Raw genomic sequence first — 15698 nt, 5'->3', positions numbered from 1 at the left:
CCAAGTATATGCTAAGCATCGAGGTAGATATGAGATAATCAGGTTGGACACAGCCTCGCCCCATAGTCTAGGGGGAAGGAAGAACAGCACAAGAAGCAGCGTGGCCTAGTGGAAAGAGCATGGGCCTAAGAGTCAAATAATGATAATGGCATTTTTTAAGCGCTTACTATGTGCAAAGCACTGTTCTAAGCACTGGAAGGACCTGGGTTCTAATAACGCTGCTACCAGCTGTTTGCTGTGGGAGTGTGGGCAGTCCACTTAACTTCTCTTGTGCCTAAGTCTCCTGAACTGTAAAATAGGGATTTAAATTCATTCAGTCAGTCGTATTTATTGAGCGCGTACTGTGTGCAGAGCACTGTACTAAGCTCTTGGGAGCTCAATTCAGCGACAAAGAGCGACATAAATCTTCCTCCCTCCTACATAGACTGTGAGCCCCACGTGAGACAGGGACTGTGTCCAAGCCGATAAGCTTGTATCTACCCCAGGGTTTAGAACAGTTCTTGACACACACAGTAAGTGCTTAACAAATACCATAAAACAAACATAGGCTACACCTGGTGTGCCCACTTGCTCCTCAATAACCTCCTTCTGTCTCTGGCTTGGGAAGACAGTCTCAAACTCAGGCGCTCAAACGAGTTCTTGCCTGCCCTCATTAAATGCTCAATAAATACCTACTGATCGACTGTCCTGGATCAGACACGGGGCATGACTCGGGGCACCTTGAGTAAGTGAAAACTGTAAGCAATTTTGATTCTGACACTGTCCAACTTTTTTATAGTTACCACACTGATCCAAGCATTCATCACTTCCTACCTTGATTCCTGCCTCAACCTCTCCACTGCCCTTCGGCTACCAGTCTTACCTCTCCAAATCCACAGTTCCTGCTGCTGCCCTCCTCAGTTTTCTAAAATGTCATTCAAATATCCTGTACCCCCAAGAATGAGATGGAAAAAAATGGGTCATATACACAACCCAAAATGCACTCACTTTTTCTTGTTTAGGAAATGGAATCCAAAACCTTCTTTCCGCTCTGGGTAATATGGATTTTGCTTCTGTGATATTTTCTTCTTCTGTCCTCACAGTCCGGTTACCCCAGTGGTCAACTGCTACCAGTCTCGCTCCAAATTTGTTCCCTAGAGAGGGAGATGCGGATAATTTGAAAACAGATTATCTTGGTGGAGCACACCCCTTTTTCTCTTTAGTTGAAGGCTTTAGGAGGGACAAGATGTCCCGGATTAAGTAGTGGAAAGAGAAGACAAAGTGAAGGATGGTAGCAATGATAATGAGGAACAGTGTGGCCTAATGGGCAGAGCACCGGCCTAGGAGTTGGAAGGACCTGGGTTCTAAATCCCAGCTCCGCCAACTGTCTGCTGTGTGATCCTGGGCAACTTACTTACCTTCACTGTGCCTCAGTTATCTCATGTATAAAATGGGGATTAAGACTGTGAGCCCCATGTGGGACGTGGACTATGTCCAACCTGACTAGCTTGTGTCTATCCCAGCGCTTAGTACAGTGCCTGGCATATAGGAAGCGCTTAGAACAGTGCTTTGCACATAGTAAGTGCTTATTGTTATTATTATTATTAATAATAAATGCCAAAAGACAAATGCTGAGGCCACCACACTGCACTGCATTCGGATGAGAGCCACTTAAAGTTATTTTATGTCATTGTTTCTCCTGAGTTCTTTCAGGCTCGGGGGAGGTCAGTGGACCCTAGGACCGTGTGACTCTGTGGACTTGAATTAATCCACAGAAAGAAGGCTTGAAGGCGGGGAGGGGAGGTGGTGGGCCACATGAAACACTACTGGTGGTTGCCAGAAGATAGCTTAGGGAACTCAAAGTCCTCTTTGGTTCCAGACAAGAACCCTTCTTGTATGCCGCAGGCAAATTGGACATTTACCCTGGGGCTGAGGACTTTGATGGTTATTTCTCCTCTCTGTCATGGAAACCCAATATGGCAGTTAGAGGGCCAGGCAAAATTTCATTCTTTGGAATCGATGGAGGGTTAATTATTTTTTCAAAAATCTCTTCATTAAGGACCCACTGGGCCCCTGTGACTCCGGGAGCCCAATCGGCCGAGATCTAACAGTTGGGACGTAGGAATCATCAGGTTAATCGAATGAGGTTTCTAGGAGCCAAAAAAAGATTCACGCCAGGAATTTGGCTAGACTTCTGAGTCCCGCCCGATGGAGTCAATGTGTTCTGCTTTCATTCTGATTTGGAGGCTGAAGGGAGTACTGTGCAGAAAAGAGCAGGGCTCATGGAAAACGCTCAACCTGAAAGATATCCAGCGAGGACAGATCGGCAGGTGCGTGCTCACGCACACATACACACAGCGCTGCCCACACAGGCACCCCATATCCTCCACATGTGCTCCCTCAGTTTTAGTTCCTCTCTCCAAACTTACCTGCGTTGACAGAAAGAGGCTGTACAGTATTTCCAAGCTTCACAGGCCTTGCCTCATGCATAGCTATAGAGGAGTTGTCCTCTCGTCCATCTTTTTAGCTCTTCCTTGGTTCTGGCCCACAGAACTCCGCAACTGACACCCCTTGGGGAGGTGGATGGCTGAGCTGGTTTCTCTGAGGGAGGAAGAAATCCTTGTCAACCCCAAACACAACCATCTTCTACTTTTACCCAAACGAGTAACAAAAATCCAGAGGCAGCTCTCCCCAAGGGAAACATTAAACCACCCAAAAAGCTCAGCTCTAATAATAATGGCATTTGTTAAGCCCTTACTATGTGCAAAGCACTGTTCTAAGCACTGGGGAGGATACAAAGGGATGAGGTTGTCCCACATGGGGCTCACAGTCTTCATCCCCATTTTACAGATGAGGGAACTGAGGCACAGAGAAGTGAAGTGACTTGCCCAAAGTCACACCGCTGACAATTGGCAGAGCCAGAATTCGAACCCATCACCTCTGACTCCAAAGCCCGTGCTTTTCCGACTGAGCCACGCTGCTTCCGGGCCCTGCAAGGGAACGATGCTAAAATGTCAGCGTGCCGGCTTGGAGATGAAGCCAACTGAAATATTCCACTGGGCTCTGAGTCCTTAAACAGTGAAACACGATTTTAGCCTTCTTATGAAACAACCTTATTATGATTAAGTTTTCAGTGCCCAGGGAAAGTAACACTGTGGAGCAAAGAGGAGAGTTCTGCTTGGATAACTGACCGGGGGCTCTGATCTTCCGAGAACTTGGACTTCCCAAGCGCTTAGTACAGTGCTCTGCACACAGTAAGCGCTCAATAAATACGATTGATTGATTGATTGAGAACCAATTGAAATATTCCACTGGGCTCTAAGTCCTTAAACAGTGAAACACGATTTTAGCCTGCTTATGAAACAGCCTTATTACGATTAAGTTTTCAGTGCCCAGGGAAAGTAACGCTGTGGAGCAAAGAGGAGAGTTCTGCTTGGATAACTGACCGGGGGCTCTGATCTTCCGAGAACTTGTATTTTCCAAGCGCTTAGTACAGTGCTCTGCACACAGTAAGCGCTCAATAAATACGATTGATTGATTGATTGAGAACCAACTGAAATATTCCACTGGGCTCTGAGTCCTTAAACAGTGAAACACGATTTTAGCCTGCTTATGAAACAGCCTTATTACGATGAAGTTTTCAGTGCCCAGGGAAAGTAACACTGTGGAGCAAAGAGGAGAGTTCTGCTTGGATAACTGACCGGGGGCTCTGATCTTCCGAGAACTTGGACTTCCCAAGCGCTTAGTACAGTGCTCTGCACACAGTAAGCGCTCAATAAATACGATTGATTGATTGATTGAGAACCAATTGAAATATTCCACTGGGCTCTAAGTCCTTAAACAGTGAAACACGATTTTAGCCTGCTTATGAAACAGCCTTATTACGATTAAGTTTTCAGTGCCCAGGGAAAGTAACGCTGTGGAGCAAAGAGGAGAGTTCTGCTTGGATAACTGACCGGGGGCTCTGATCTTCCGAGAACTTGTATTTTCCAAGCGCTTAGTACAGTGCTCTGCACACAGTAAGCGCTCAATAAATACGATTGATTGATTGATTGAGAACCAACTGAAATATTCCACTGGGCTCTGAGTCCTTAAACAGTGAAACACGATTTTAGCCTGCTTATGAAACAGCCTTATTACGATGAAGTTTTCAGTGCCCAGGGAAAGTAACACTGTGGAGCAAAGAGGAGAGTTCTGCTTGGATAACTGACCGGGGGCTCTGATCTTCCGAGAACTTGGACTTCCCAAGCGCTTAGTACAGTGCTCTGCACACAGTAAGCACTCAATAAATACGATTGATTGATTGATTGAGAACCAATTGAAATATTCCACTGGGCTCTGAGTCCTTAAACAGTGAAACACGATTTTAGCCTGCTTATGAAACAGCCTTATTACGATTAAGTTTTCAGTGCCCAAGGAAAGTAACACTGTGGAGCAAAGAGGAGAGTTCTGCTTGGATAACTGACCGGGGGCTCTGATCTTCCGAGAACTTGGACTTCCCAAGCGCTTAGTACAGTGCTCTGCACACAGTAAGCGCTCAATAAGTACGACTGATTGATTGATTGAGAACCAACTGAAATATTCCACTGGGCTCTGAGTCCTTAAACAGTGAAACACGATTTTAGCCTGCTTATGAAACAGCCTTATTACGATGAAGTTTTCAGTGCCCAGGGAAAGTAACACTGTGGAGCAAAGAGGAGAGTTCTGCTTGGATAACTGACCGGGGGCTCTGATCTTCCGAGAACTTGGACTTCCCAAGCGCTTAGTACAGTGCTCTGCACACAGTAAGCGCTCAATAAATACGATTGATTGATTGATTGAGAACCAATTGAAATATTCCACTGGGCTCTGAGTCCTTAAACAGTGAAACACGATTTTAGCCTGCTTATGAAACAGCCTTATTACGATTAAGTTTTCAGTGCCCAAGGAAAGTAACACTGTGGAGCAAAGAGGAGAGTTCTGCTTGGATAACTGACCGGGGGCTCTGATCTTCCGAGAACTTGGACTTCCCAAGCGCTTAGTACAGTGCTCTGCACACAGTAAGCGCTCAATAAGTACGACTGATTGATTGATTGAGAACCAACTGAAATATTCCACTGGGCTCTGAGTCCTTAAACAGTGAAACACGATTTTAGCCTGCTTATGAAACAGCCTTATTACGATGAAGTTTTCAGTGCCCAGGGAAAGTAACACTGTGGAGCAAAGAGGAGAGTTCTGCTTGGATAACTGACCGGGGGCTCTGATCTTCCGAGAACTTGTACTTCCCAAGCGCTTAGTTCAGTGCTCTGCACACAGTAAGCGCTCAATAAATACGATTGATTGATTGATTGAGAACCAACTGAAATATTCCACTGGGCTCTGAGTCCTTAAACAGTGAAACACGATTTTAGCCTGCTTATGAAACAGCCTTATTACGATGAAGTTTTCAGTGCCCAGGGAAAGTAACACTGTGGAGCAAAGAGGAGAGTTCTGCTTGGATAACTGACCGGGGGCTCTGATCTTCCGAGAACTTGTACTTCCCAAGCGCTTAGTTCAGTGCTCTGCACACAGTAAGCGCTCAATAAATACGATTGATTGATTGATTGAGAACCAACTGAAATATTCCACTGGGCTCTGAGTCCTTAAACAGTGAAACACGATTTTAGCCTGCTTATGAAACAGCCTTATTACGATTAAGTTTTCAGTGCCCAGGGAAAGTAACACTGTGGAGCACAGAGGAGAGTTCTGCTTGGATAACTGACCGGGGGCTCTGATCTTCCGAGAACTTGTACTTTCCAAGCGCTTAGTTCAGTGCTCTGCACACAGTAAGCGCTCAATAAATACGATTGATTGATTGATTGATTGATTGAGAAGAGAACCACTGAGCAGCCCATTTTTTCCAGGAGAAGGGATCCAAGGCCTAATCGGGTTCTGGCCCCTGACACACCGTTTTAATTTCTCCTTTCTCAGGGCCCCAGATAAAAGGGTTTCTTACAGGAGGCGGAGCGAGGTGTATTTTGGGAGCTGGTGGGACTAGGGGCCGCTTGTCCTCCATCTCCCTCCCTCTCTCCCCATCTTAAACTCTCACATTTTTCTGGCAGGCGAGCAGCCAGCCTGGAAGGGTTCCTTGGACAGGGAGTTGGGGATCGCAGCTGCCTTAAGAAGTCCAGCCCCTCGCAGCCTGTTACCAGTCCACTCCCAGGCTTCCCGAGAGCAGCAGCAGCAGCGGCCGTCCGCGGCAGCATGGGATTCAGAGCAAGCTATCTGCTCCTGGGCCTCTTCTCCCTCGTGCACATCGCCGCCCAGCAGTCAGCGTCCAAAACCGCCAAGGCGGCCAACTCCAAGAAAGGTACGGGCCAGGCGCACAGCAAGGCTGGGAGTCTGGGGGAGGGTGGGGGACCGTCCGATCAGTGAGGTAAGCGGCTGCCACAGGGTGTGACCTCAGAAGGACTGGCGGTGCAGAGGCAGGGGTGGGTAAAAATTTCCACGCCCCCGTTTGTTAGCCGTACCTGACCACGATGGCTCTTGGAGCAGTGGAGGTGGCGTCACCCCCTCCACACCCTGTGCAAACCCTCTAGGTTCAGCGGGTCTGATAGACATCCACATGCCATCGTGTCACGTCCTACAGAAGGCTCTGAGTGCATGCAGATGTACATGCTCTGCACATAGTAAGCGCTCAATAAATACGATTGATGATTGATAGTAAGTTCAAAGTGATTGCCTTGTTATCTTGATGTTTGTCTGACCTCCTTCCCTTCCCCACAGCACCTGTATATATGTTTGTACATATTTATTACTCTATTTATTTTACTTGTACATATCTATTCTATTTATTTTATTTTGTTAGTATGTTTGGTTTTGTTCTCTGTCTCCCCCTTTTAGACTGTGAGCCCACTGTTGGGTAGGGACTGTCTCTAGATGTTGCCAATTTGTACTTCCCAAGCGCTTAGTACAGTGCTCTGCACATAGTAAGCGCTCAATAAATACGATTGATGATGATGATGATGGTGATGATGATGATGCAAGGTAACAGAACCGTGTCTTACGGAACGGCAGCGGACGGTGGTGAATTTTTCCCCGTCTCTAGTGCTCAGATGTCCAAGGTGGGCCCTTCTTTCGTGTGACACAGATCAATCCTTTCTTTCGAGTTGTTTCCCTTTTGACAAATCCCAGTTTCCCCCGAGCAAAACCTCTGCATCATCCTGAAGGGCACCACGTCCAGCTGCTGGCTCTCCCTGGCCTTTTCAACTGCTCCTCTTACTTCTCCGTGCATCTTGCTCACAAGAGGGGGGAATCAGTGCTCGTGGGTTAGGATGGAGTTCATTTCCCTCTGCGCTCTGAAGGACCCCACAGCGTATGAGCAGGCAGGCTCGATTCTAATGCTCAGCTCCTGTTGTAGGTTTCATTAAAAGGAGGAGGATCCAGGAGGAAATGTTATCAGTCAGCTCTTTGTTTTTATGATATTGGCAAAGTGCTTACCAATTGCTTACCATGGGAAGCAGCGTGGCTCAGTGGAAAGAGCCCGGGCTTTGGAGTCAGAGGTCATGGGTTCAAATCCCGGCTCCACCGATTGTCAGCTGTGTGACTTTGGGCAAGTCACTTAACTTCTCTGGGCCTCAGTTCCCTCATCTGTAAAATGGGGATTAAGACTGTGAGCCCCACGTGGGACAACCTGATCACCCTGTATCCTCCCAGTGCTTAGAACAGTGCTTTGCCCGTAGTAAGCACGTAATAAATGCCATTATTATTATTATTATTATTATTATTATTTTGTACATATCTTACGTAATCCCGGCTCTGCCAATTGCCAGCTGTGTGACTTTGGGCAAGTCACTTAACTTCTCTGTGCCTCAGTTACCTCATCTGTAAAATGGGGATGAAGACTGTAAGCCCCAAGTGGGACAACCTGATCACCTTGTATCCTCCCCAGTGCTTAGAACAGTGCTTTGCACTTAAGCGCTTAACAAATGCCATCAAGTGCTTAGAACAGTGCTTTGCACTTAGTAAGCGCTTAAAAATGCCATCATTATTATTATTATTACATACTCTGTGCCACAGTTACTTCATCTGTAAAATGGGGATGAAGACTGTGAGCCCCAGGTGGGACAACCTGATCACCTTGTATCCTCCCCAGCGCTTAGAACAGTGCTTTGCACTTAGTAAGCACTTAACAAATGCCATCATTATTATTATTATTACATACTCTGTGCCTCAGTTACCTCATCTGTAAAATGGGGATTAAGACTGTGAGCCCCACGTGGGACAACCTGATCACCTTATATCCCCCCAGCGCTCAGAACAGTGCCTCGCACATAGTAAGCGCTTAACAAATGCCATTATTATTATTATTACTATGTGCCAGGAACTGCACTAAGTGCTGGAGTAGATACAAGCTTATCGGTCTGGACGCAGTCCATGTCCTACATGGGGCTCACGGCTTTAATCCCCATTTTACAGATGAGGGAACCGAAGTACAGAGAAAGTGAGTAACGTGTCCAAGGTCAAACAGCAAGCAGTTGGCAGAGCTGGGATTAGAACCCAGGTCCTTCCAACTCCAAGGCCCAGGCTCTACCCACTAGGCTGTGCTGCTTTTTAGTTTGTTCTGGTCTTTCTGTGCAGCCAAAATAGCTTGGGATGGCCTGCCGGAGATCAGAGGGGCTTTGTCTGCGGTGAAAACCGAAGGAAGCCGAGTGAGAAGCAGTGTGGTCTAGTGGATAAAGCCCGGGCCTGAAAGTCAGAAGGACCTGGGTTCTAATCCCAGCTCCACCACTTGTCTGCTGTGTGACCCTGGCTGAGTCACTTCACTTCTCTGTGCCTCAGTTATCTGTAAAATGGTGATTGAGACTGTGAGCCCTATGTGGAACAGGGACGGTGTCCAACCAGATTAACTTGTACCCACCCCAGTGCTTAGAACAGTGCCTGGTACATGGTGAATGCTTAACAAATACCATTTAAAAAAAAAGGGAAATGGAAATCTGGGAATGAATCTGAAAGAAGATAAAACCCAGAAGGCAGCAGAGCGGTATTTCGGTTGGCCTCGGATGGCTCCAGTTCCCTCTGCTGTCCTCTTGGAGACTTGGCTTGGAATCACAGTCCCTTCCCTCACAGTCAAACTTGTTCATCTGGCTCAGTGAGGTCACAACCCTGTGTTGTGACAACATGAACCGATGCCATGGAAATAAACTGTGATGTTACCAAGGCAGAATTCAGCTCTCAGGCGGGCCAAAGACTGGAGGAAGGGAATTTAAATTGAGAGAAGGCAGGATTTTCAGAAAAAAAAAAAAATGCCTCAGGTTACATAAACTGTGGGGGAAATTGGTCAAATACAAAGGAGTGTGGGTACTAAGAGCATTATATTTGGGTCAGGCTGGGGTTCCTTCCATAACACTGTATAACTCAATGACTGGGTCCCACAGCTTTGGGATCTCCCCCAAACTGAAAAGGCAGTTGAACAGGATAAAATCCTCCGAGCTCTATGACTCTGTTTCCCTTCCCTTCTCTCAGTGCTTGTGCTTGGCTTCAGCTAAAAAAAAAAGATGGTAGATATGTGTGAGCCAAAGCACCCAGTACAGGCCTCTGCACATAGTACGTGCTCAGTAAATACAACTGATTGATTTGGAGGGCATTCATTGACTGAGATCCATAGCCCCTGCTTCATTCATTCATTCAATTGTATTTACTGAGCGCTTATTGTGTGCAAAGCACTGCACTAGCCCTTGCTGACCTTTCTGTGTATCAGAATGACCCACAATCATTCGAGTCATGGGGCTGGCAGGGCAGCAGGGGGATCAGTAGCCTTCCCTCTGGAAGAGGATTTGCTGGGGTTTTTATGGTATTAGTTAAGTGCCAGGCACTGTACTACATTAATGGGGTAGACAAGGTAGTCAGATTGGACACGGTACATGTCCAACATACTAATAATAACAATAATAATAATAGTGGCATCTGTTGAGCGCTTGCTATGTGCAAAGCACTGTTCTAAGTGCTGCATTGCAGACTGTGAGCTGCAATTTTACAGTTGAGGTAACTGAGGCACAGAAAAGTAAAGTGATTTACCCAAGGTCACACACAGACAAGTACAGAGCTGGGATTAGAACCCAGGTCCTTCTGACTTTCACGTCCACGCTCTGCCCACTAGGCCACATTGCTTCTGTTTATAGCCACACGTAGTGGAGGCCAATGTAGAGATGAACTAGGGGCCAGAGGAATTGGACTACTGATAGTCCCCTTTTAGACTGTGAGCCCACTGTTGGGTAGGGACTGTCTCTATATGTTGCCAATTTGTACTTTCCAAGCGCTTAGTACAGTGCTCTGCACACAGTAAGTGCTCAATAAATACGATTGATGATGATGATGATAGTGAAACAGAGAAATTCCTTTTGGGGAGAGGGTCCCTTGGCACAGAAACCAAATTGCCTACCCAGTAGCAGAAAAATGCCAAACTCAACCGCATCTGAAATAAGAGAAACAGCTCAAGGGCTCAGCTGCAAGTCCTCGTCAAGAGCTGCCACCATCTCACTCAGCTAGGGGAGGGGGAAAAAGGCCAGCCAGAAAATAGCCCGTCTTCCTGCCCATCCCAAAGCCCACAGCCCTGGCATGGATGCCCACAGGATGACCACAGTGTATCAGACTGTGAGCCCATTGTTGGGAAGGGACTTTATATGTTGCCAACTTGTACTTCCCAAGCGCTTAGTACAGTGCTCTGCACACAGTAAGCGCTCAATAAATACGACTGACTGAATGAAATGAATGAGGACACCAACAACAGGGCACCCTTGGCTTTCCCAGTTAAACATCAGTGAGACGTTTCATGTGCCCCAATTCCATACACTTCCTGGAACAGAACTGGCTTCGGGAGGAGCAAAGGAAGCAGTGAAGTCTAGGGGGAGGCTGCCACCGGGAAATCTACTGGCTGGCAGATGGGGAGTGTTGGAATGTGGACTCTACCTCAGACACCTTTCACCTGCCTCAGTTTACCTTCCTGGAATGTTGCGATGTTAGGAACCCTCAGGGGCTGCTTCCTAGGCTTCAGCCTAGAGTTTGGAGGAAGGGGATGGAGAGGGACAGTAACATTCCCTTGGGAAGCAGGGTGGCTTATTGGAAAAAAAAGATGGACTAGAAGTCAGGAGGCACAGGTTCTAATCCCCTTTCTGCCGTTGGCCTGGTGTGAGGCCTCGGGCGAGTCATTCCGACTCCTTAGGCCTTGGTTTCCTCAACTGTTAAAATGGAAATCAGATTCCGTGTTGAGAAAGGGGCTGAGTCTGATTTGATTATCTTGTATCTTGGCTGAATGGATAAAGCACAGGCCTGATTGTCAGAAGGACCTGGGTTCTAATCCCGGCTCCACCACATATCTGCTGTGTGACCTTGGGCGAGTCATTTAACTGCTCTGGGCCTCGGTTACCTCATTTGTAAAATGGCGATTAAGAGCGTGAGCTCCACGTGGCATAGGGACTGGGTCCGACCTTATTAACTTGTATCTACCCCAGCACTTAGAACAGTGTTTGGCAAATAGTAAGTGCTTAACAAGTGCCATGATTATTACTGTTGTTATTATTATATTACTATTATTAAATCTCTGCTCCAGCACTTGGCACAAAGTAAGCACTTCCCTGATTACTAGACTATAACTTCTAGTAGACTATAGACTTCTATACTAGACTATAACTTCTCTGCTAGAGCTTTTGCAAAGGAAAATATTCCAATATCTGCTAAGCACTGTGCTGATTGCTGGAGTGGATATTAGATTCATCAGGTCAGACACAGCTCCTGTCCCACATGGGTCAAAGGGAGAAGGGGAACAGGGAACAGGAACAAATCCCCATTTGTAGAAGCAGTCATGGTTCTAATCCCAGCCCTGCCATTTATCAGCCGTGTGACTTTGGGCAAGTTACTTCACTTCTCTGCACCTCAGTTACCTCATCTGTAAAATGGGGATGAAGACCGTGAGCCCCGCGTGGGACAATCTTATTACCTTGTATCTACCCCGGCAATTAGAACAGTGCTTGGCACATAGTGAGCGCTTAAATACCATCATCATCATTTTACGGTGAGGAAAATAAGGCACAGAAGTGAAGTAACTTTGACCTCGGTCACACAGCAGGCAGAGTTGGGATTAGAGCCCAGGTCTCCTGTCTCCCAAGCCCATGCTCTTTCTGCTAGCCACCTTTAACTGACTGATTAAACTGCCTGATCAAAATGAAGAAGCAGGAGAGAGGGAAGCCAGGAAGAGAGGAAAGTATGAAGGAGAGAAAGAGAAAGGGAGGCTTTTCCAATGACTGTTTCCTCCTATTTGCAAAGGGTGGGGTCAGCCTCACTCCACCAGTGCCCAGTGATTCCTGCATTTCTTAGTGGATAGAGCACGCACCTAAGAGGCAGAAGGTCATGGGTTCTAATCCCGGCACCACCACTTGTCTGCTGTGTGGCCTTGGGAAAGTCACGTCACTTCTCTGGGCCCCAGTTATTTCATCTACAAAATGGGGATTAAGACTATGAGCCTCGTGCGGGACAGGTACTGGATCCAACCCAATTTGCTTGTATCCGCCCCAGCGCTTAGTACAGTGCCTGGCACAGAGTAAGCGCTTAAATACAATTATTATCCTCCGTCTCTGTTTGCTGTCAGATGTCGTGAGCCCCAAAGTGATCGAAGAGCTCAGAAGCCAGATTGACAGCCTCACCCAGGAGGTGGCTTTGCTGAAGGAGCAGCAGGCTCTCCAGACAGGTAGGAGCAGATGCCGGCCTCCCCACCCGGGGACCCTCGAGGCCGGTCGGGAGCCCCTCCACTCAGCCACCACAGCCACCGGGCAGCAGGCTGGTCCCCTCTGCGACCCCCCCACGACAGCCCCTGGTCGGTGGGGTTGCGAACTGACTGGGACCAGGAAGGAGAGTCAGCGGCTTGCAATCGGCCTGAAACTAAACTCATTACACCTAGATGGCCAGGCCTGATTTTCCTCATTAGAAACTGTGGAAACGGTACCCAGCCCCTGACACGGGCAGTTTTTTCTGCTCCTGAAAGAGGTGGGGAGGGAAACGGGGGAGGTGCCTAGCTTGTTGCAGGAAGAGCGCATCCGGACACGCGGAATCACCCACCGAGGGGGAAGCGGGGAACAGTAAGTTACTGCCTGCTACCATCCCAAACCTTGCCCCTGCACTGACTGGGGTCATTTGGTGAGGCGTTGTGTGTTCAGGGGACTGGTGGGGCTTGCCACTCTCTCGCCCCCCCCAGCCACCCCCCGCTGTAACCGTTGTTGCTGCTCCCAGAGGGAACACTGGAGAAGGAAATGGCCTCAATGATGCCTAGACTGACCCCACCCAGACCAGGGAGACCTTTTTAACCCGGCGATAGTGACCACTGCTCAGTTTCCGTGACAGGGGATCCACTGCCACATCTTCCCAAGGGGTGGGAAGGCAGGAGGGGGGTTCATGACAGCCCCATTCAGTTCTCCAAATGGATCCATCATCCCTAGATCACAGAGCTGTGGGCCAGCCCGCTCATGTGAACAAGGAGCCTCTGCGGAGGGTGAGAACAGCTTCCTCTCCGAGTACAAGGCTTAGGAGAGGGAGAGAAAGAGACCCACCCATTCCCCTTAACTGGGGCACATCTGGACAATGAGCAATACCTTAATCCTTTTGTACCTTCAAATGTGTGTGTTCCAGTTACCCAAGTTCTCGGAGTGTAACTTTGTTGATAGCGTCCTCTTGCAGCTCTTTTGGATTCGGTTCCCAGAAAGGACCCACTGAGAGTTTCCAGTACGACGTTCAAATTCCAGTCTAGAGGCGGAGGCTGATTCTAAACAAACAAACAAGGATTAGGCTCAGGCTAATTTACAGGGCAGCCAGAGGGAAGAAAACCCACACTTTCAACTTATAATTCATGGCCGGAGGGTGTGTTTTAGCTGATTTTGTTGGCACGGCTTTTTTCCACCACGTTCGTTTTCAAAGGCCTGCAGCTCATCTCTTTCCCCTCTCAGCTCACTCAAACTGGGCGCTGAGGGCAATTTGCCAGCCCAAAAGGACACACTCCCTTTCACGGGCTGTTTTTTGTGGGAGGGGCGATGATGGCGGGACCCGAGGCTAGTGGATTAAGGATCCTAGCTTGGGTCAGGGGCGTGACTGGAGAAGGGGCAAGAGACCTCGGTGTCAGGGATTGGAGGGGCAGAACAGCTGACCAGGGGCCCAACCAAAGCGGGCAAACCCACTGGCACCCCTCCGGGCAAACATTCAGGTCTCTGGAGACTCTGGGCGTCCCAAGTGACCTGAAAAGCGGTCCGCTCCTCTCGCCATTCTCCCGCAGTTTGCCTGAAAGGCACCAAGGTCCACCTGAAGTGCTTCCTGGCCTTCCCCGAGGCCAAGACCTACCACGAGGCCAGCGAGGACTGCATCTCACGGGGCGGCACCCTGAGCACCCCTCAGACCGGCGACGAGAACGATGGTCTCTACGACTACCTGCGCAAGACCGTCGGCAACGAGGGGGAGATCTGGCTCGGCATCAACGACCTGGCCACCGAGGGCAGCTGGGTGGACATGGCAGGCGGCAATATCGGCTACAAGAACTGGGAGACGGAGATCACCACCCAGCCCGACGGAGGGAAGGTGGAGAATTGCGCCGCCATGTCCGGGGTGGCCGTGGGCAAGTGGTTTGACAAGCGCTGCAAAGATAAGCTGCCTTTCATCTGCCAGTTCATGATCGTGTAAGGCTCTGGGGGGTCGGGGTGGGCGGGGTAGAGGCGACGGAGGAGGCTTCAGAAGAGATGATGACGGGGTGGGTAGGGGTGGGAGGGTAGGGGTGGTGCCCAGGATAGGACTGCTGCTGTGGCTACAGGATGGCTACCACGCCCAGCACCAAGATGCTCTCCAACCTCTCCTACCACTCATCTCTACATTTCCTATTTGCAAATAAAGTCTATGCAACTTGGTAACTGGTCGGCCCCGAGGAGATCCATGTTTAGACAGGAAAAGAGAGAGAAAGAGCGAGAAAGAATGCGTGAGTGTATTCACTGTACTAAGCGCTTGGGAAGTACAAGTCGGCAACATATAGAAACGGTCCCTACCCAACATCGGGCTCACAGTCTAGAAGGGTGTGTATCTGTGTGTGTCAGGGGAGAGAGTTCAGTGTGTCTCACTTAAGAGGGACGCATTTTGCTTGAGGGGACCAAAACGTTTTGAGATACAGTCAAGGAATGGGTGTTCTACGGAAGGATAGGAAAAGGAGGCATAAAATGATGAAAACACTTAGAATTTTATCTGAGCTCTTTATCATTTGAACTTCCTAAGGAAACAGTACCACAGCAACAGTCCAGGAAAAGGTAGGGAGGCGATGAGAAGGGGGATGGGGAAAGAGAGACAGGGGGACAGAAAGGGGAAGTGGAAGGGGGTGGGAAAATGAGGGTGTACTCATAAGCCAGCTGCTTCAATCTGGTGAGTTGGCTATGATCGGAGGTAGTTTTTCTACGGCTCCTTACCTGCTCCCTGCTAATTTCCTTGCCACTATTCACCAACCCTCTCCTGGTTGAGACAAGTTTCTGGTCCATTAGGTGTTCTACATCTAGCAATGGCACCAAAGGATGTTGGGAGGGACTACTAATGGTCACCTTCCAGGAGATCTATCCCAATGGGTAGAGATGACTATCTACCTGCCCTTGCTTTCCCTCTAGTCACCAAAATGGCCACCACTCAGGACTCCCTTCTGACCAGCTCATCACCTGCATCAGTCCCGCCCATCAACAGCCCTTGCTACTCCC

At 48.6% G+C, this 15698-nt stretch overlaps 1 protein-coding gene across 1 annotated transcript; it reads left to right on the top strand.

The window, feature by feature from the left end:
* Positions 1-705: 705 nt before the first annotated feature.
* Positions 706-14691, top strand: CLEC3B (C-type lectin domain family 3 member B). The gene is made up of 5 exons (XM_038761489.1): positions 706-724; positions 1885-1961; positions 5944-6307; positions 12581-12679; positions 14252-14691. The coding sequence occupies exons 1-5, from the start codon at positions 706-708 to the stop codon at positions 14650-14652; spliced, it is 960 nt and encodes a 319-aa protein (XP_038617417.1). The 3' UTR covers positions 14653-14691.
* Positions 14692-15698: the final 1007 nt, after the last annotated feature.

The sequence above is a fragment of the Tachyglossus aculeatus genome, chromosome 2 (genome assembly GCF_015852505.1).
Source record: "Tachyglossus aculeatus isolate mTacAcu1 chromosome 2, mTacAcu1.pri, whole genome shotgun sequence".
NCBI lineage: Eukaryota > Metazoa > Chordata > Mammalia > Monotremata > Tachyglossidae > Tachyglossus > Tachyglossus aculeatus.
The sequence above is the reverse complement of the archived record's forward strand: the minus strand, read 5'-3'. Positions and strand labels throughout refer to the sequence as shown.